This window comes from Chrysemys picta, chromosome 2, assembly GCF_011386835.1.
Source record: "Chrysemys picta bellii isolate R12L10 chromosome 2, ASM1138683v2, whole genome shotgun sequence".
Lineage (NCBI taxonomy): Eukaryota > Metazoa > Chordata > Testudines > Emydidae > Chrysemys > Chrysemys picta.
Genome location: NC_088792.1, coordinates 203,552,866 through 203,575,302, shown reverse-complemented (window position 1 = coordinate 203,575,302; position 22,437 = coordinate 203,552,866). Strand labels below are relative to the sequence as shown.

At 39.2% G+C, this 22,437-nt stretch overlaps 1 protein-coding gene across 5 annotated transcripts in view; it reads left to right on the top strand.

The window, feature by feature from the left end:
- RALBP1 (ralA binding protein 1) overlaps window positions 1–20,384 on the top strand; it is a 53,752-nt gene extending 33,368 nt beyond the window's left edge. For 3 of the 5 annotated variants that reach the window (XM_024102070.3, XM_065582048.1, XM_065582049.1), the window contains exons 3-10: window positions 448–906; window positions 4,903–5,252; window positions 7,541–7,702; window positions 10,262–10,393; window positions 11,485–11,592; window positions 15,148–15,269; window positions 15,734–15,857; window positions 17,803–20,384. In XM_024102070.3, coding sequence (XP_023957838.2) covers window positions 448–906; window positions 4,903–5,252; window positions 7,541–7,702; window positions 10,262–10,393; window positions 11,485–11,592; window positions 15,148–15,269; window positions 15,734–15,857; window positions 17,803–18,069 — 1,724 coding nt within the window. In that variant the 3' untranslated portion in view covers window positions 18,070–20,384. Of the gene's footprint in view, window positions 1–89; window positions 182–447; window positions 907–4,902; window positions 5,253–7,540; window positions 7,703–10,261; window positions 10,394–11,484; window positions 11,593–15,147; window positions 15,270–15,733; window positions 15,858–17,802 lie in introns of all 5 variants that reach the window. The other 2 variants (XM_065582050.1, XM_065582051.1) reach the window with 1 other exon arrangement.
- The last annotated feature ends 2,053 nt before the right edge of the window (window positions 20,385–22,437 follow it).

Below are 22,437 nucleotides of genomic sequence, written 5' to 3'. Positions count from 1 at the left end.
ACTCCACCCTTGGCATAGTAATTTATTAAAGCTGAACTTGTGTAGCAGATGATTTTTCTTAACAGCAACTTTTATACTGTTGATTACAGGAACATAGAAGTTGCCAGACAGTTGTTTTATTTTGCATTTCCTTGACTATTAAGTGGACAAATAGCACGTAAGATGGACATTGTCATACTGAGTAAGTATTTAAAATACCAAATGTTTAGGTGATTCATGAGATGTGTTCATATTGGACAGAACTGTGAAATGCTGATTTAATAATTGCCCTACTTAACGCTGCAAAAAGAAAAATGGATCTTTTTTAGTTGTAGGCAGGTACCATGTCTCTTTCAATATTACCCTTTGCCCCTTTTTTCTCCTTCTAGACTTTTTTTTTTTTTTTTTAAATAAATTAAAACAGGTCGTAACTTTCTGCCCCTTGCTTTCTCTTCTTTCTCCCAATAGCGGAAGGTTATGCTGCCTTCCAAGAGGACAGCTCTGGTGATGAAGCTGAAAGTCCTTCCAAGTTGAAGCGGTCCAAAGGAATTCATGTTTTCAAGAAGCCCAGCTTTTCCAAAAAGAAAGAAAAGGATTTTAAAGTAAAAGAAAAACCCAAAGATGAAAAACATAAAGATGACAAACACAAGGAAGAAAAACATAAAGAGAAGAAGTCAAAAGACTTAACAGCAGCAGATGTTGTAAAACAATGGAAGGAGAAGAAAAAAAAGAAAAAGCCAACTCCAGAGCCAGAGGTACCTCAGATCGATGTTCCAAGTTTTAGGCCGGTGTTTGGGATTCCTTTGGCTGATGCAGCAGACAGGACCATGATGTACGATGGCATTCGCCTGCCAGCCGTTTTCCGTGAATGTATAGATTACATAGAGAAGTATGGCATGAAATGTGAAGGCATCTACAGAGTTTCAGGTATACTGGGCACATCTAAGTGCAGATTTTCAAGGCTTTACCTTCATTTGTCCAAAAAAATAACATGAGTATAGTACTTTGCCCTTCTCCACACATCCACTCTACATGTATAGTTTTACTCATTTAATTTCATAAAAGACTGCAGTTTTATTGAAATTAACTATGTAATTGTAAGCCAAGCTGTGGATTTGAAATTCCTGAAAGATGGCTTATGTGATAGTAGAGAAAAAAATTCTATGTTCTTAGCCTGTGGAGGAGGAGATGGTTAAGTTACAAAACCAGTCTCATGGTGTAAGGGAAGGGAAAGGTTTATAAGATGCACGGGTGTTCAGTATTGAACCTCTCCTTCTCCAATGTTTCCATAGCATGGTCACCCACTTGCTGAAGGTGGCAACAAAAATGTATATGGTTTAGTGTTTTTGAAGGGGTGGAAACTAGGTATGTAGCATAATGTGCCTTTGAGGTAAGCCATAGATGCTAAAACGTTTTGATCAGTGCTTGCGATTATTTTGAGTATATTGCTCCCTTATTAGAAATAAGATACAATTCTAGCTAATGAAAATGGAGATTTGGTGAGGAGTTGAAGTAATAAATAGGTTACTCCTAACTTTGCTTTCCCCATCCACTTTCATTCTAATTTTCTTCCAAAAAGAACTTAAATATATACAAAACCTTTCTTTTTGTCTTTCAGTAAATCAACTAGTAATGTAGAACAGCAGTTGAGAATTTCAGCTTGGATTTGAAGAAACACACTGGTAGTAACACCAAGATAATTAGCAGCCTTAGTTGTATAATATTGATCTACATACAAGTACCAATGATTTTAGTCATTGTTTAAATATACAGCTATATTTGATTTGTGAAAGCCACTTGCAATATGAATCGTGCAAATATTCCAAGTACAGTACTTGAGCTGTAGAACAAAAAAGGACAGAAAATAAGAAAAAGCATTTAGAGCAAGTAAAATATGTATGATCTAAATCTATAAAACAGCAAAGAGAACCAATTTAAAAGGCTTTATTAGGATGCATGCATGCCATTGATATGCGTGGAATTTGTTGGGGATGCAAAGATAAGGCAATAGTAAAAACTGTTTCTCAGACCTTGTATTTCAGAGCATTCAAGTGATCACAATGTCTTGCAGAAATATAACATACTGTGGGTTTTTGTTCGGTGACCTATTTTTGAGCTCTCTCGGCATTCTCTAGTGCAACATTCCCCTCCTCTCATGTGAAAGACAGTTCAAGTTAAGCTTATTAGCTGAATCAGATTCCTCGTTCCTTTACGATGCAGATGTATTAGTTTATGCAGTTGCATATGATTTCAACCTATATTTGAGACTAGGGCATAACAGCAGAAACAGTTCCTCATAATTTGAGGTCTGGGAATTCTGTGCCTAGGATGATCTTCATTTTCCTTGGATAGACTTTTCTTTATTCACAATATGCTGTCTAGTTCTGGGTCTTTTGGTGGGAAACGCATTTAACCCACCACCTGCCACATTTACCTTATAGCCATACCAAAATTCTCAGTTTTAAATTCCTCTGTACATTTCTGCAGGGTGAACTGAATTAAATCATCCATTTTAATCATGATTTAAATCAGCACACAGGAAATCTTGTTTTGAATAATCGATTTTAATTATGGTTTACATTTGTAATTTTTAATTATTTTCCTACATTATTTTCCTATTTTATTGGTTAGTAACCAATAAAACATATTGATTTGCAAGTGAATATAGCATTAAATTTGGTGCTATTTTTTGCTGACCAGGAGGATACACTGTATTATATACATTTATTTAAGCAATTATGTAACTTAATTTATATTTATTCAGATTCTTACTTATTATATTTTGCCATGTTTAAAAACAGCCAAGGATGCATTTTTTATTTACTAGACGATTAATTGTTTACTTATGATTTGTGTCAAGCTCTATAAGAATGGAAATTCAAATTCAATTAAAAATTCACAAAAACAGCATTTTAATATTTTTATTAAATAAAGCTACCTTAAATGTGATCAATATGGAAGCAAAAAAAAATTATCAAAACATGTTTTGTATTTCAAACTAATTTACCAAACTAAGTATTATTCAATACTATAGTTAGTGAATTGAACTGATTGTTTCTGGTCACCATGTCTTTCTAGATTTTAGAACTAGTAGATCTTACCCTCTTGCTCCCAGGTTTTTATTCATAGATTGGAAAAGGAAAACCAGCTTGACTGTTTTTTCAGTTCCTGGTTGGTTTCTGAATTTTGAATGAACGAGTCATTGGACTGAACTAGTTGAATAAACTGAAATGAAGAAAATATTTTCCTTGCTCCTGCAGAGACTGCTGCTGTCAAATGCTGGTTTAGTAAACTCTGGTTCTAGGTACTCAGCCAGTTCAGTGGTGTGACCTTCTGTAAAACTTGGCAGCAAACGTACTGCTTAATATTATTTTTGTACTTTAATTTAAATTATTTTAATAGATTTTAAAATATTTAGGCCTTAACATAGGTTGCTAGTTTCAAATTTAATTTTAAATAGGTTTATTTTTAAAAAATTAACCTGTATTTAATTTAAATGAAAAAAATCTGAATTAAGTAAAAGACTAATTTTTAAAATAAAATCAATTTTTGTTGTTTTGTTTTTTTAAATAAAATCAGGTTTTTGTATTTAAAACAAAAATAATCAATTTTTATCCATCTTCATTTCTGCAGAAAACTGTATCAAAGCCCTCCCATTAACTGACAAAGATTCTCCTGGTTTTGGGGATCAAAACGCTACTTGGATATTGGGTAGTTTTTTTCTAGTCATACAATAAATATACACTTTGACACAGAGAGTGCCCCGAACCAAGAGTTTTAAATATCATGCCTCCCAGGAAGGATGACTGATTGGAAATTGGCAAGCAAGAGTTGTTGTTTTTTTTTTTTTTAAAGGAGGTCTCTGGATTTGTGGGGGGCTGTTGCTTAGAGATTATTCTGTAATATTAAAAGTTAATTGCAAGTATTTTTTAATAAAAATACTCATTTTAGGGCTACATGCTGAATTCCAACTGAGAGTTTAAATACACAAGTGATCTTAAACTTTTCCCCTTATTTTAGGTGCTTTGGCTCCCACATTGATCTGACATTGCATCAATTTCTATGATCATGAAACCATGGTAGAGCATGCAGGCAACTTACTTGGGGGTGGGGTTCAGGTAGGTGCCATTGCTTTACTATATAGTGTGGTTTAGCAGTGGGTCTTTTGGTATATACAAATATTTAAACTTTATAAAATCATACCAATATGGTAAAGCAGTGTCTCTTACTTGTTTAACCCCTCCACGCACATGTGTGCTCGTGCTGTCAGGCTGAAACTGTGCTTCAGCTCCACAACCTTTTCATATCAGAGCAGGAGCCAATGTTTTTTGACTTCAGGGGATCTAAAACAAAACACATTACACTTGCTTATGTGCATGAATTTCCTTCGTAGTCTTGTTTTTAGAGGCATTGAGCACAAAACCTTACTGGTCTTAGCTTTATTTTGTAACATACAGGTCACCTGGAGAGTTTTTTTCTGAATTAACTTCATTCTTTGTAGGGAGCCATGGGGGGGAAAAAAAGCATCTAAAAAGAAAAAGTGTGTGTGTTAGTAAGGAGGGGTGGGTAGATGAAAACCTGTAAGTCTAAAGCTGTGTCTACACTGCAAATTAAGGTGTAAATAGCTGCCAGCTTTAAGTTAGCTAGCCTGGGTAACAGTAGCAATGAAGACATGGCGGAATGGTCCCTGGCGTAGCCTAGCAACATGAATAAGCATCCGGAGTCCATGGAGGGCTTATATTAGGGCCTGTGCTGAAGCCCGTGCCACCACATCTTCGTTACTGCTGTTACCGTCACTAGTTAAATGAAAGCTAATGGGTATACAATTCACGTTAATTGGCAGTGTAGACATACCCTAAATGTAAAGATGGTTGATGTACTTGTTTTCAAGGTCTCTTTAATTTCCAATCTAAATATTTTAAGGAATAAAATCAAAGGTGGATGAACTAAAAGCAGCCTATGATCGAGAAGAATCTCCCAACTTGGAGGAATATGAGCCGAATACCATAGCCAGCTTGCTGAAACAATATCTACGAGAACTGCCTGAAAACTTGCTTACCAAAGAGCTAATGCCCCGCTTCGAAGAGGCTTGTGGGAAGAGCACAGAGGGGGAAAAAGTTCAGGAGTGCCAACGCTTGCTGAAGGAGTTGCCCGAGTGTAACCATCTCTTAATTTCTTGGTTGATTGTGCACATGGACCATGTTATCGCAAAGGAACTAGAAACAAAAATGAACATCCAGAACATTTCTATAGTGCTCAGCCCTACTGTTCAGGTACATGCACAACCCAACAAGTATGTGAGCTGTATTGCAGTCCTAACAAGAGATTCTTTAAAACGTCCTCTTAGAAATGTGTACACAAACTGTAAATGTCATATTGCAGTTGAATAATAGCTTCTCTTCATGTATTCTTCAGGACTTAATATTTTGGTTTTACTTATTCCTAATGTGGGCTGGTCTGAAATTCAGATGAACATATTTGGCCTTTAAATATAGTTAAATAATGTAAGCATTAAAAACACTGTTGTATGATTAGTTTTACAAGTAAGCTAACAGTGTGCAGTGAGAGAGGAGGAGTGGAAGCCTTTGATACCTATAGTTGCACACACACTTCATTAGAATTTGTTAAAGTCGGTGGCTTAATGATTTATCATTGAACAATATTGTATTATTGCTTAACTCCTATATCAGGCCAGTCAATCCAGTTCTGTAAACACAGATTTTCCTCATGAAATAATTATTTGGGTATATTGGCTAAATATCAATTAATATATTATCAGAAGAAATCAAATGGACCTAGTGAGAGTTTTGAGCAATAACTGGATTACAGCTTAATTTTTAATTATACTTTATATTTTAAATTGGTCACTGTTTGGAATTGGAGTTTTGCTGCATAACGCACTTTGTGATTGTGGTTTTTCAGAATCTTACTTCATGATTTTATAATCTCAGTTAAGGCCCTCCAGCAACAGGGTTGGGTTTTACTCACTGATACTTTGTTGTGGCAGCCACACTGTCCTGTCCTCCTCCCTAACAGAATAGGCATGAAATTAATGCAACATAACTCATGTCCTGTCATGTCTTATTGCTTAAATAGATTTAGGCAATAACATAAAATTGGTGTCAGAACTCTGTCACTTATTTCAACACAAGTTGTGAATTTCCATTTGATAGATCATATCAAAACAAATCTAGTCTCAAGGCAATGAGCATAACGGCAGCTCTTTCAAAAACATTTTGTGGCCAGCTTTTTCCCCCATTTAAAGTATCTGAGACGTGTTAAAGGATATTTTAAATCTGTTGAAATATTGGGGAGAAATAGAGCAAGTGGTTATTCATGCATAACTCAATGATTCTTTTTTTTTTTTTAACACTTCACAATATGGTAGACATTACTAGCAGCCCTGTACAGAGTCTGTTGTTGGATTATCCTTTAAAACTGTAAATACTAGTTTAGCTGAAGTCTGTATCTGTAAGGAAGTGGGGGGTGTCATTCTGAGCATTTTAGCAAACATGATGTTTGCATTCTAGGCTATGTGGCCTGGTAGAGTTATAAAATGTGTTATCATTAACCCTTTAGTCCGAGAGTTAGGCCAGTCGACACTACAGACTGATATCGGTATAACTACTTTGCTCAGGGGTGTAAAAATCCAGACCCCTGAAAGACGTAACCCTCCATGTAGACCGCACTATGTCGATGGGAGAGTTTCTCCCATTGACATAGGTACCACCTCTCGGGGAGGTACATTTACTACACCTATGGGAGAAGCTCTCCTGTTGGTGCAGGCGCAGCTTCACTTAAGCGTTACAGAGGCACAACTACATTGGTGCAGCTGCGCCGATGCTGCGTTTTAAGTGTAGATCTGCCCTCAGTTTCCCGATGTTCCTGGTTTACTCCAGATTTTTAAGGTTCTGAGTTTTTCATACCCACTGATATCTAAAAACATTAGCAATTGAATGAGGTAATACAATCTGCTATAAAGGAGTCGCTAAATCTGTTAAACACAGACGTAATGACAAATGATCATTCTCATTTTGCAGTAAGTTATAGAGAGAGAAATCAGCTTGGTGGCTAAAAGGGAAAAAAACATAACTGGTGCAGTACAGTTCTTGTAAGGTCTCTCTTGTCTGTCACTAGCACTGACTTCACATTTTTGTGTATGGAGACAGGCCTAACAAGACACTAGCAAATTTCTGTGTCTACCATTTGTAAAGCTAATTGTTGCACGCCAACAACTTTTAGCTTGGCAATATAATGTCTCATGGTCACCAGAGAGTACAGAGACCACTAAGTGAATACAGCGTGGTCATGCTTCCTTCAGGCTAGCAGCAGATCATGAATTTCAGACATAATTTTATTTTAAACCAACCCTTGAATCTACTAGAAGTAGTATTGATTAGCTTGTCTGAACAGAGTTGTAGCTATAGCCCAAAGATTGAAAAAAGCTTACATCCGTTGTCCGGTAAGATACAATGTAGGGCAAATGTACCATTGATAATAACGGGCATTGTGTTAAAAAAATCACTTTCTGAAGCAGTATTTTCACTGTCATTTCTTCCAGATCAGCAACCGTGTCCTGTATGTATTTTTTACACATGTCCAAGAGTTCTTTGGAAATGTGACTCTAAAGCAGGTGACAAAACCCCTTCGCTGGTCTAATATGGCAACAATGCCAGCACTGCCAGAAACACAGGAAAACATTAAAGAGGAAATCAGACGACAGGTTTGTCTTTACCTCAGTGGGTTAACAAATGTGTCTGGCCTGAAGATTATGTTCTTGGTCAGGCAGCTGAGACCTGATGGAAGTAGATCTCATAGATCGTAGTGATGGCTTTTAATTTCCCATGTGCTGTAACAGTTTGCTGCAAACTCAGTCATGTAGCTGAGCAGTTGGTATTTTGTTAATGTTGCCATTGTATTTGGGGGAAGATATGTTGCACTTCTGTAGAGGCATATAGAAAAACCAAGTCTTGTACTAATCACCTTGTGAGCTATTTCAAGGACTTTCTGAAGGTATGGGGATAGTGGGGACGATGTTTTGCAGGTAAGTGGTTTGTGTAATATCACTTCATAGCATGCTCTAGGACTTATTTAAATGTGTCTGAAGTTCATTACTAACAGGCCAACAAAATGTGGTAATAGGGAATGTGGTATAGAGTTCCAAACTTGTAGAACTGGAAAGGTGACTTTTGTCAGGGACTGCTTCTCTGGTGCACTAGGGTTGCTTTGTGCTGCCTCAGCAGTCTCCTAGAACTGGTTTGCCAGGCTGCTGGAGGATTTCCCCTTGCCTGTGGAAATCCAGGGGTGATGTAGAACTGCTGCAGCACCTCTTGCACCACCTGGCTTTCAGTGCAGGAACAGGAGCTGAGGCATCCCTATATACTGGTGACTCCAGCTGCTATAACATCTTCTGGGAGCTGCAGCAATTGGTCTAAAATGCAGCAGTTGGTCTTCAGACTGCTCAGGATTGGGATGTTAGGGCTCAAAGGGCAACGTTCCAGTCCTTCTCCTAACATGTGCTGCACACCAGCAGATAAGGGCCAGGATTTCTGGGGAGATAGATGGTTATAAGTGTCTTTTGGAATGGGTGCAACTCTCTGGAGTTCAGTTCAGGGCTGAAGAGCTAGCTAAACAGAGATGCCTTCCATGAGTATGGGAGAAGATGGCACTAATAACCCACTGGATAGAGGAAGGAGAATGGAAAAGGAGCTAGAACTATTTGAATTTTCTTCTAGCCAAGTTGCAGTTCAATCTTAATGTAACTTCCAACATATACTACCCATGCCAATGCTGGTGGTTTTCCCATATCATTCCTTAAGACTTCCAGAAAAGATCTTTTGTGATAGTAGTAAGTTTAGATAAGGGGAAGGAAAGGGTATCTTATTTTATGAGTCTTTTGAATGGACTTTCCTCTGTGTATAAAGATTTGTGCATTTTAATGTCTGTCTCTGCTTCCATGTGCCTTATAATTTTCTGTGCATTCTTGGCATGCAGTCTTTATTATTGTATATTAGCACTAAGAATAAACTTGAAATTGCAACTTTCCCTAACTCAATTCTGCTGTTTATAATTAAAGGAACTGAAACTTGAGGTGGTGAGGGAAAGCAGCCCATGTAAATAATTTATTATTTGTATTACTGTAGCACCTAGGAGCCCTAGTTAAGAACCAGGTACTAAGGGTTCTACAAATTCAGAACAGAAAGATGGTTCCTCCCGCAAAGAGCTTACAATCTAATTATAAGACAAAACACAACAGATGGATACAGATAGATGGGGGAATACAGTGGAATGCAAGAAGAGGAATCCAGATTGGAGAGGGTCCAGGATGGCATTGGAGGAGAAGAAATCCAAACAGCGAATGAAAACGGCATGTTCAGCGAACTTAAAAATGAAAGGAAGAGGGGCTGTAGTTGGAGAGGCAGCTGGGATCAAGGGTCAGGTTTTAAGCTTTGAGAGACTAAAGCATGATCATATTGTGAGAGGGAAGAGTCTGACGAAGTGGGTATTCACCCACGAAAGCTCATGCTCCAATACATCTGTTAGCCTTAAAGGAGCCACAGGACTCTCCGTTGCTTTCTTGGAAGTAGCTGGCCAGTTCCTGTGTGGAGAGGGAAGTGGAGGGTTTAAAGAGCAAGTCAAAGTTGGTGAAAAGGCAGCTGGGATTGAGGACATGAAATTAATTAAGTTGGAGAAGTAGAGTGGTTTAGCTAGGAAGATGACAGAACTGAAAGAGGAGAGAATGAATCTGTAATAGAAAAAATTGGCCAGGTCATGGAATTTGTGCCAGACACACTCCACAGCATGAGAGTAGGATTGGCGGAAGAGGATGTTTGGGGTGGCTCAAGGCTGGGGGTTGGCAGGGCAAATCTTGTGACAGGTAGGAGAATCAATGGAAAAATCATATCAGTGGAAAACAGGCTAAATCTAACATCTCAGAAGGAAGGAGTAGGGTGATGTCTGTTTAGCCATGAATGCTTTATACAACCAAAATGAAGGTGGTTATCATAGCAATGGAAATTACACTTTTTTTTCCCTCTAGAAGGAAACCAATGAGTTCCCTATTTGCAGTCCAGGTTCTTGTGTCTACAAAAGATTGTGGTATTTTTCAGTTTCCCCTTCTGTAAAATGGGGATAATGTATTGACCTCTTTTGTAAAGCACTTTGAGTCCTCCTGATGAAATGCACCATATAAGACCTTGGTGGTGGTGGTGTTAGTGTGTAGTATTAGAATGTACTTGTATAGCACTGAGTGATGAATATGATGCTTTTGGTGTTATTCTAGGAGTTCCTTTTAAACTGTTTACATCGAGACTTGCAGGCGGGGATAAAAGACTTATCCAAAGAAGAGAGATTATGGGAGGTACAAAGAATTTTAACAGCCCTCAAACGGAAACTAAGAGAAGCTAAAAGACAGGTGGGTCACTTTATCTGTTCATTGCCAAACCTTTTAAATTCATAGATTGCAATTGCTGAGGGCATATTTTTGACCTGTTCAGAGATCTGACTAAAAGTCATCTTGTAATTTCCTGTTATAATAGCTTCAGTGACATGCACAATTTTTTTAACATGAAACTAACTTATTTTCAGGACCTCTCATTGCAATGTGCTGGAGGTGTTCTAAGAGAGGGTTAAGATGTGTTTGATTTGGATTTAGAAAGGGTAAATGTTGCTATGGGATTTTGGTTTGATTTTCTTGCTGCATATCCTGTCTGTTTGATCTTGTTCTTAGCTTGTAAGTACTAAAAAAGGCAAGTGGAGGATTTTCTAAACATTAAAGTTGCTGGGTAATGCAAGCAACTGGCAGGACTGAGTAGATAACTAAAAGGTTTGCTATATTCAGGGTTCCAAAAGGATGAGAGTTGCTTAAATGTGAGAGCAGAAATGGATTTTTAGAGGAATAGGTGAGCAGTTACTTTGCTAATGTCAATGTATCACGTAAGTTCCTGAGTCCTACTATTCCATTTGTTTCCAAAGGACATCCATTTAAAATTGCAGTTCTGAATGCTCACAGCGGTTCAGTAGGAAAGGGGTTGAATTTTCCCATTGCACTTCTTTTTCCCCCAGTGCCTTGTTTTTGAGTTGTGCTTTCAGTCCAGTTTTTGATTTTCAGTCTTCGGTTACATTGACCTTGAGCCTTAAGAATTTGTATTCATCAAACACATCACTCTTGTGCGCATAAACCAATAGGTCCTGAAGAGCCAATACATACAACTCCAATTGATTATCTACCCTGCAACATCCACAGTCTGCTCTATACATACTGCTTCCCCGGAACAAGTGAATCCAAAAGCTGTCCTTATTTAACTACCATATGTCCCAGAAAGGTGGACCGGTGATGAATGACTTCTGGATACTGTTTTAAAAAACTTGAAATAAAAACCGAAATCTTCTCTGGGGATGACTGACAATAAATGCAAGCTTTGGACAGATACTTGAATAGGATTGTATTGTATAATGTGGTGATGTGGCCGGGTAGCCTTTTAATCCAAACTTCTGTCACTGCAGGAGTGTGAAACAAAGATTGCTCAAGAAATTGCCAGCCTTTCGAAGGAGGATGTCTCCAAAGAGGAAATGAATGAAAATGAAGAAGTTATTAATATCCTCCTCGCCCAGGTGGGTGGTGTTTTTAATCCCATTTTCCTTCTATTCTTCTTACCCTTCTGTTAATATACCAGCAAAGCAAGTTTTGGAATACGAACCAATGACTAAAGAGAAGCAAATATATTTCAGGTTTATTAAAGAAACCTTTGCTTGTTAGTAAAGTTAGTCAGTTAAAAAAGGCTGTAATGTTCTCTTATTCTCTGTATTTGCACCATGGGAAGCCCTGCTATATCATCTGAATGGTAGGCGTGAGATAGTTCAAGGATGGGGAAGGAATAGGTGGCTGGTTGCTGGAATGATCCTGAGCCCAGAGTAGGCACATACTGTAACAGGTGCTAAAAAATCCTGTGCACGTGAAGGGTTCATATTTCTATTGCATATTTAAACATTTTTCATATCTAGTACCACAACTATTCCTTAATATAGTCTAGTTAACCCTGTTAACTGTTTCACTGTTAATTAGAGAGAGGAGAGATTATCGTATTATGAGGTTTTCCACAGTCTGATCGGTGTCTCACTTTGGCATCATCCATAGGTGAAGCTTTGGTTGTGGGAAGAATTTGCAGAGCACTACCACTATTTTCTCCCAGTCTGTTCCCTAATTGGATGAAGATCAAGACCCTTTTTTTTTTTTTTCTGTTTTTCATTTTAATTGTGTCTGAAAGTCTTGATAAGTTGAGTGCTGAGGTGAGACTGGACATATAAGGCTGGTTTTGAAAGTTTTGAACCGAAAGTGTAATGTACATTATAGAAATGTACTGATTAACTGAGCACTTCGCATTGATGCATCACAATTATATTTAATTTAAATGCTATAAAAGAGCTTTGAATCCTCCTAACTTACCTGGAGCCTGAGAGCTAGAGGAGACATCCTCCCCTGAAAACACTTCAACTCCAGCACAAATGCTTGCAGTCTACTTGAAATTCAGAGTTTAAAACCTACTTTCTCACCCAGAGTGAGATTTGCAAAAGTACGTAAGTGTCAAAACCTCACACTTGGGTGTCTATGCACCAAAATCCCAGTTTTAGGTTCCACAAAGCTCCCGCTGAACCGTGAAGGCACCTAAACTCACTTGGTGTCTACATTTTCAGAGTATAAGTTCCCTCTGTGCCTAGGTTTCTGCCTCTGAGCATGCGCCCTGCTGCCTCCCGCTAGGTGTTGGGATACCTACCTTCTGCCTAAGTCCCAGTGTGATGCACAAGCCAGGGAAAGGTAGGCGTTCTCCTGCCAATCTTGTGTGTGGAGCCTGACCTGGTAGGTGTGCTCACAGGCCACCTATTGCATCAGTCAAAAAGTGGCTAGAGGAGGTGGCAGCAGCAATACCCACCTTATAACTTTTATCCTGGTGGTTGGAGCACTCACCTGGGATGTGGGAGACCCATGTTCAATTCCCCCACCTCTAGCTGAGGGGGAGGAAAAGGATTTGAACAGGAGTCTCCCACCTCTGAGTGCTCTGAGCTATGGGATATTCTGATCTGGGGCTCTCACTCTCTCCTGTTGAAGCTGTTCCACTGTGGATAAATAACTCGGTACTGGAGCAGGGACTTGGGTGTCTCAGTACTCAGATGGGTGCCCTAACCACCAGTCTATGGAATCATTCTTACTCTCTGGCCCAGTGACTCTTTAGTTATTTATCCACAGGAGCTCTTAAAGGAGCCCTACATCAGAATATCCAATAGTTTAGAGATTAGAGCATGCTGAAAGGTGGGAGACCCCTGTCAAATCCTTTCTCCTCCTGTGCCAGAGAGGTGAATTGTACCTGGGTCTCTCACATCCCAAGTGCCTCTGGGCTACAGGGTATAAGGTGGGTGCCACCATCTACTCCTCTTGTGGCCATTTTGAGTGGGTTTAGTCTGGTGCCTAACTAATTTTCCCAAGAAATGTCTTAGGCGCCCAAGCACCCTTACTCCAGGAGAAGGGTTCCCATTTGAGAGAGAGGTGCCTGGATTTAGATGCCTATCTCCTTGAGAGCGGCAAGAGTTAGGACCTACTCCTGTCATCTGCATCTCCCATTGGCTAACTTAGGTGGTTCCCTGCCTGGCATGCTGGCTTTTGTGAATTGCAGCCTAAGTCTCCTATATCTTCCTGTTCATTGTACAGGGAATCTAGACACCTAACTCAGGCTTTGTGAATCAAAGTGTTGTTCCTGTAATTTTGTGAAGTGGCTAAAAGTTAGGTATTGCAACACTGAGCATCACAATGCCTAAGTCCTTTTGTGAATCTGGGCCCCAGTGTCTGACGTACACTGTGCTCATCGTGAAAGGGGTTGAGCTACACACAATTCTCATTGGCTTCAGCCCCGTCAGGTCAGACCTCCCTCCAGTTGTTAGTTTTCTCTCTCTTCCTCTCTGATGCCTGAATGAGGGTCAAGACTAAAGCACTTACTGTTTGAGTAACTTAGACTGTTGTTCTCCTTCACTTCTCTGGTTCATGTCTCACACTCTATTGCTCCTCTTTCCAAATACAATTAATTGGAAGCTTTTCAGTAACATTTTTCTACAGATCTCATTCTTGCCTGCATTTTTACTGTGTTATCAGCAACAAGGTAACTAAAAACTTGTCACTAAAGGAGGGTCATTAGGTTTGATGTAATAAGTTAATCTCGTCTTATTGGATAGAATGCTTGCTAGGTAGCCAAATAAGTTCTGTGGTCTTCTTAAACCCTTTAGTTGTGTTATTTTTGAAAAGCATAATTAAAAAAAAAAAAGGTAAGTGGAGGTGTTTCCTTCCTCAGTTCTGCATTCTTTGCTCCTAGTCTCTTTGGAATTGACACAGAGGAGTGTAAGTTTTTAAAATTTGTTTTACCCATTGGTTTTAAGTAAGCAGGCTAGAGTTAAGGACTTAAAATTTCCAGATCTTTGAAACAAGAAACACCTTTTCTTAATGCAGGGAGGCTGGAACAAGTGAAAGGAGACAAAGGCCTGGGCTCATATAAGAAGCCTGTCAGGAAAGAGATTGATGTTTAGGATGTTTGTCATGTGGAGAGAGTGGTGAGAGAGGTACTCAGTGTCTTCGTCGTCTTTGTCCTAGACCGCCATTTTGGCCTTACTGCCACCCACCTCATCTGTTCTTCCCCAGTCTTCTTGGCCCTATCCATCATGACACTTTTCTGCCATAATTCTGGCCACCCACTTTCTATCTTCAAAGGTGAATTTAGGACTTGTCTGCTTCTGTACTTGGCTCCAGTGGTTCCCCTTTGATATGAGCTTTGGCACCTAATCGAGTATGGGGAGCAGGAAATCCCAGCCTCACACCATTTGGTTTGTGCTGGAATTTGGTGAACCACAGCGCACAACAGTTCAGTAAGAATATCTCAAAGCAGATGTAACTTGATCCCAGATTAATCTTAGCTGTGAGAGCTGATGGACCAGAGGAGTAGAAAGGTTGGCCAGCCTGTCTGCGTACATCCACACTAGGACAAAACTCTGCTTTCAGCATAATTACGTGAAACATAAGTTATCTGGTCACTTCTGAGGATGCAGCATTAGAAAGAAGAAACACTGTAGTGTATTTTTTGTAGATTAGAAATCCAAGACCTCATGAGGTGAATTAATTGATCATTGCAGGAGAACGAGATCTTGACAGAACAGGAAGAGCTACTGGCGATGGAGCAGTTTCTGCGCAGACAAATTGCCTCTGAGAAGGAGGAGATAGAACGCCTTCGAGCAGAAATAGCTGAAATTCAAAGGTAAAAGAGCCTGCTGACTTCGGATCCCCAGCCAGGCTAGAACTCTTACAAGAATTTCTGCTGTGAATGTATTTCTCTATAACACAAGTGTGCAGTTAAAAATGCTGATGGAAAGGACAGGAACCTGATGAACATTACAGATTGTCTCGTTGCAGCTTTTTAGGATATTTTCTTCTAGATCATAGTAACTTGTGCAGATCTTAAGCATAAAAAAAATCCCATTGTCTTAATGGACAAACTGCTTTTTTCTTTACTTCACCAAGAGTAGAATTTACTTTTTTTTTTTTTTTTTTTTTTTTTTTTAAAAGAAAAAGAATAAAGAAAGAGAAAACGCTTTAGTTTATTAAATTGCTGCAGACTCTCAAACGGATAGGCAGGTGAAAATAGCTACTTTCTCACCTCCTGCATTTCTGGCAAACTTACACATGAACGGCTTAAATTTAAGATCTCTTTTACTCTTTCAGTCGTCAGCAACATGGTCGAAGTGAAACTGAAGAGTATTCTTCTGAGAGTGAGAGCGAGAGCGAGGATGAGGAGGAGCTACAGATTATTTTGGAAGATTTGCAAAGACAGAACGAGGAACTAGAGGTGAGACGAGTGCATTTTACCAAAATAACCTTTGCTTTTCATGCTGGCTTTTTTGGGGGGTGGACTCCCAGCCATGTGGAAGAATTTCTCTGACATGCAGTTTGGCAAGTGTTCTCAGTGTGAGAGAGAGAGAGAACAGAGAATTACCTCAGTCTCTCTCTGGAATATATTTAATTCTCAGGAACCAATGCTGTTCTTTTTAAAAGCTAACTTCATTCCCAAGGGCTCCTGCACCACATGCTGTCATTTACCCATGTGCAAAGTGGGTGTAAATTGCTACCAAATATGATTTAGTAGGTTTCAGAGTAGCAGCCGTGTTAGTCTGTATCCGCAAAAAGAAGAACAGGAGGACTTGTGGCACCTTAGAGACTAACAAATTTGTTAGTCTCTAAGGTGCCACAAGTCCTCCTGTTCTTCTTTTTATGATTTAGTAGAGTCTCTCAACCACTTTGCACAGGTGTAAATGACTGCACGTGAGGCAGGGCCTGGAGAATGGACTTCTCAGATTTTTTCCCACACAGCCCTTTGCATGAAAGAAATGGATCTGTCTGTTTTTTCCTCCCTACAAACATTTGAGACTTTCTCGTCACCTGTGCATTGTGTCTGAATTGTGACTCTTCATTAAAAAAACATGGAGGGCCATTGCCCAGTCCAGGAATTGTTACTCACTGGAGGGTAACAAGAGCATTTTAAAAGAGCAGCATTCGTATCCAAAAATGAAATACAGATATTTCAGAGAGCGATTGAAGCAATTCTCTTATCTAGTGTGAAGAATAATTCCCCACTGTCAAGGGCCAATCCAAAGAACCATTGTCATCTTTCCCTTGTGCCATTGTGATTTTCCTGGCTATGAACACCCAGCTAAGGAGAGCTCTAAGGTCATTTCAATCCCTTCTTCCCACTCTGAGGATAGAGTTGTATTTCCTCCACCACTCTTCCCGCCCTATGACTGGGAGTAAGAAGTAACACTTGGCGTATAAATTCTGCTCTCTTGCTTGGTGGTGCCTAGTGCTGTCAGGAGGCTCCTGGGTTAATGTCCTTTACAATTCTCAATAGAAAACTCTGTACTGCTACTGTATGGTGCCTTCCATCTGAGGGTCTTAAATACTTCTCGGTTATTAATAAACTACACCTCTCAAACACGCTATCAAATACTGGTCTCCTATTACTGGTGAGGCACAGAAAGGTTAAATGACATGCCCAAAGTCATACAGAAAGTCTGTGGCACAGCCATGAATGAATCCTAGGTTTCCTGAATTCTAGTCCTGTTCTCTGACTAGCTAGCTGCTAACTTTGGTTAGCTGTTGATACGCCATATTTGTAACTCAGATTGAAGATGGGGACGATTTAAGAAGCTGATTAGGAACAGACTCCAAAAAATTCATCTAAAGCTGCCTTGGTGCAAAAAATTAAAAGTAGCCCAGCTCTAAGAATAACATCTGAGACACTTCACTGTATTTCTCAACCTGCAGATTTGTTTCTTAAACTGCTAATCTCATTTTTATAGTAATTCCTGCTGGAGGGAGGTGAGGCAAGGCAGCTCCAGACTATTTTCAATGTAAAGTCTCTTTGCAGTCCATATTGGAACTGTCAAAACCTAATTGTTAAGTATTTAACTCAAAATATAGTTTACAAAAATCTTAAACCAGCTCTGAACCCTTCTGTAGAGGGGTGGGCAGGCGTGCTCATTTTCTCATCTAAGCGTGTATTTTTGGTGGGTGCAGCTGTTAGTCCATTGTCACCATAAATCTTCTGTTCCTTGTGGGGTTAGTTTTTTCATGCACTCCATTTCTGTTCATTCCTGTGTGTGTATTTATGCACACGTGCACACACTTGTCTCTCTCCCAAGTTAGCAGCAAAGGTTACATTGTGTGATACTCTATTCATGGTTCAGTAGCTACAGAAGTTACTGTTTTGTCATACTTTTCTTTCCCTTGCTCAAAAGATAAAGAACAATCATCTGAACCAAGCGATTCATGAGGAACGAGAGGCCATCATTGAGCTGCGAGTGCAACTTCGACTGCTACAGATGCAGCGAGCAAAACCAGAGCAGCAGGTGCAGGAAGAAGACGAGCCAGAAAAGCGTGGGGGTGTTTCTCAGCAGCAAAGAGACAGTGTCCTGGAGACAAAAGCAGCTAAAGAGCAGTCAAAGGCAGTCAAGGAGCTAGTCAAGCCATCACCAAGCAAAGACAGGAAGGAAACTCCAATTTGATCAGGGTCCTTGGGGGTATTCATAAAATCAACTGGACTTAGCAAGGACTGTGCAATTTACTGTAATTCAGAGGCTAAAACTGCACAAATCTTTGCTGGCTGTGTACATTGTGTAAAGAATCTTGTCTTTTAAAACCCTAGAGATTTTTGTCTCCTTCATAATAGTGGATTCTGCCCATTAGGCTCAGGTTACTTTGGAGGACAAAGCAATTAAAGGTTGGAGGGTGCAGAGGAGTTTTCCAGCTAGTGTCAGATTATTGGAGACCAATTTGCTTCAGGTGACTATAGATAATTCAGTAATGGTTTTATTTTAAACCAGAGCAATTATTTGTTTTCATCAAAGCAAAATTGGGAGGTCTCTTCTTTCCAGTCAATAAAAAGCAAAAACCTATCCACAAACATTAATTATTTGCCTTGTGAATCTATTCATTCTCATTCACAGTCATTTCTGCTTACCTGGTCACTCTTGCTTGTGCCTTTGATACCTTTCTGATGCAGATTATATACAAAAGAGCTTTAAATTTTCCCTGTTTGGCTAAAATGTCTGAGACTGCAGGAGATCATCCTTACCTAACAAATGCCCTAATAACTTCCTCATTTTACAGTTGTAAAATGTATTAAAATAAATTCAAATCTCACAGATGTTATTTAAGTATGTCCCTTTGTGGTGGAAGGTGTTCATCAAGAGCCAGCCAAGTCTTTTGTCAATGTAGTGAACCCATTTGCTGGTTTGTAAACCAGTGATCCTCATCATCATATTTGTGTAACACATATGCTGTATTCACACTGCTAGTGCATAACAGCAGCCTTTTCTTAGTACAGAGAAAAGGTCCATTTTCAAGTGTTTTGAACTTTCAGTTCAGTTAAAACTCAGTGACCGATGCTTTAGTAATTAAAGGGGATTGGTTATGTTGTTTGCTTAGCTTAGAATAAGTTATCTTTGTCTAACCAAGCAATATATTGTTCCAGCTACAGAATTTCAAGCCATTCATGCTTTTCAGATAAGCCTGATGAAAGATGCCCAGTGGAGGGAGCAGGGTTTAGCAATAGACATTTTTTTTCTTTATTAAGAATAACTGTGACTTACTTTTGGCTCAGCTATTTAGTGCTACCAGCAATCAAAGGCCTTCATAAAAATTGGCATAGTAGGGCCATTTTTATGTTTCAAATGCACTCATTTATCTCTGTCAAATGAAATGACAGTCATGAGACTAGTCAATAAATAGTCAACTCAAAAAATATTGAAAACAACTCCACAGAGTGCTCATAGCCTATCTTGTTTCTAGAATCTGGATATTTATTTTCAGCACCTGTTGGATGTGGTTGTATTCTTTATCTATTGCACTGTTGTGAATCATGGGCCATGATTTGATTTTGTACAAATAATGCTTTGATATGTTATAGAAAACAGCCTCATATTTTTTTAAAATTTGGAGAATAGAATTTATGAAGATTGAGAATGTGATTAGGTGGCAATTGTAAACATGTAAAGCATTCTCCCTTGCCTGTCTGTTACATGCATTTTATAGATGCTAGCAATATTTAAACATTTCTTTTAAATTCACTCTAATTTCTATCAAATTGTCATGGATTTTTCTAATCAGTGTTCTTCAGACAAATCTCTTAATATTGATTAACTTTTATTTTGTTAGGATCATATTCATCAAGCTAATAAAGTCAACAGCCATTTGAAAATAGTTTGTACTGTATCTACCTCACAGTAAATGTCCATCTTTCGAAAGCAGGCTAGCTCACTTTGCATGCGCAGCTACCTTCCATTGTGTGTAGGGTTGGTTTTGTAGCAAACCCATCCCGATTAAACTCTGAAGTCAGTTTTTTGGATTGCCCTCCTCTAGGGACAGTTATCCTGGCATTTCTATTATGAAACTCTGCTGAGGAAAAAAACTGGTTCAAGGCTAAAATTTAAGTCTTTAGGTCTAATGAAAGGCAAGCAAAACAAATAGTCAAAGGTCTGTGGTTTTCAAGAGCCTAATTTTACTGCTGTAACTGAAAAGGTGAACTAAGAGTTCCTTTTTGAAATGTGGAATTCAGGCACTCAGTTCCGTGTCTCCTGCAGTTACCAAGCAGCTGCACCACCTACAATGCTTTAGGTGTTTGGGTTGTCACCAGCCCCTGTAGCAATAGGACTGAACACAGGTCTTTGCAAGTAAGTACAGGAATTAAATGTTCATCTCTTGTTTCTGTAATAATGTAATTTGGTTTATCCATATTATGTTAAGAATTTGAGTTCTAAAAGTTTCTGGAAAAAAATTCAATTCTCTTGAAAAAACAATTAAAGCAGCTTATGTCCATGTTGCTAATTCATAATAGATCCTTTTTTAATATAAATCTGAGGAGCGGAGCTATTGTGCATGAATTTTTAGTGTGTGGAGTTGTGGATTTGATTCTTAGTAACACCGCTGATGGGTTTTTCATCCATCAGTGGATGTACCGACAGGATAAACTAAGAGGCCCGTTGTGCTTTGTTTGAGATCAAGTAAGCCTTAATGAAAGCAGTGCTAGATCTAATATGTATCTTACACGTGTAATGAGTTAGTGATCTCTTTGAAGGAGCCATTATACAGTTAAAAGAGCTGGTTATTTTTAAGTGGACAGTAAATAGAACTATGAAAGTAATTTCAATGGTCTGATATTTTACACTACCCAGCTCACTTATAAGAAGAGCATCCCAAGGTGCCTTACAATAAAACTAGCAAGCCCTGCTGTGCAATAAAGCTCAGCTGGGGGTATAATTAAAGAGAGTGTTGCCCCCAATCCTGAACGGCCCTGATCGTCCGAGAAAATGCCCTGAAGTTTGTAATTTAAAATAGAAAGGAAACCAGCATATAAGGATCTAGTATATCTAGCTGGCCTACTGTGTGGGAAACTTGGATAGACAACCACTGTAACAAATTAAAACGACGGAGTAGTAGCAGGCTATCATACTATGGCTATGGATCATACCTGGCAGCATTCTTCAAATGAGGAATGCAATAGCATTATTGGGGATTTATGCCCTAGCAGAATCAGCAGACAAAATACCAGACCCAGCGAATTTAAACTTACTGAAACCAGACTTCATTTTGTTATGCCTTTGTGGGCCAGACTCAAACAATGCATGTAATAAATAACTAGTCATAATTGGACATGATGGCTTGAGCTCTGATTGTATCAGTAGTAATGAATCTATTGTGGGTGTTGACTAGATTTAACATGGCCCATTGTTCTAATCTTATGCATATAAACATTTACACAGGTAACCTGTTTGGTAAATTCCTAATGCTAGCTCTAACTGAATACTGCAGAAGGGTGGCACCTCCGTGCCACACCTACTTAACTATTCTTCAATCCAACTTGAAACCTTGTTACCCGCACCATGAAGTACTTTAGTTGACTGTACCAGCACATGCCTGGAGTAGCTTCTGTCGAATCACTCCATTTACAAGCCTTTTAGCTGGCTTTTTAAGAGTTTATTTCGAAACAATGACACACCCAAGTGAGTAATCAGCAGTGTAACTCTCTAACAAAATTAAATTAGTTGTGGGGAGAAAACCAGCGTAAAGCAGCAGGCTGTTCTGTGCATCTGAAGTGGGAAGTGTTGAAGGCTGTTGCCCTCCTATTTATTGAAATTCTGCAACTGTATGGAGCTATTTTAGACAACTATTTTTAATGCAAATTAATCTTTTTCCAATAAAGGGTTTGTCCCCTGAGAAGTAGCAGTTTGCTGTGAACTGTGGCCTGCCTGAAAGTTGCAGTTAGCGGTTTGTCAAATCTAGCAACAAGCAGCTGCTTTTAGCAGTTCATGGCCCTGGCAGGAGTCTGAGAAATGGCAGCCAGGGCCTACTTCACTCTGTTAGCAATAGCTCTGCAAGGACCCAGGTAGCCCATGGGCTCGATTACCAAAGAAACCTGTGTGGTGAGGCTAAGCTTCACTGTGCCTCACTTCGAGGTGCCTAGAAAATCATTTATCCACAGTGGATAGTGCAATATTAGGCCCGAGAGAGCACACAAGCATGAGAAGAACAGGAGTACTTGTGGCACCTTAGAGACTTACAAATTTATTTGAGCATAAGCTTTTGCAGGCTACAGCCCATTTCATCAGATGCATAGAATGGAACATATAATAAGAAATATATACACATACAGAGAACATGAAAAGGTGGAAGTAGCCATACCAATTGTAAGAGGCTAATTAATTAAGATGAGCTCTTATCAGCAGGGGGGGGGGGAAATCTTGTAGTAATAATCAAGATGGCCCCTTTTAGACAGTTGACAGCAAGGTGTGAGGATACTTAACATGGGGAAATAGATTCATTATGTGTGATGACCCAGCCACTCCCAGCCTCTATTGAAACCCAAGTTAATAGTA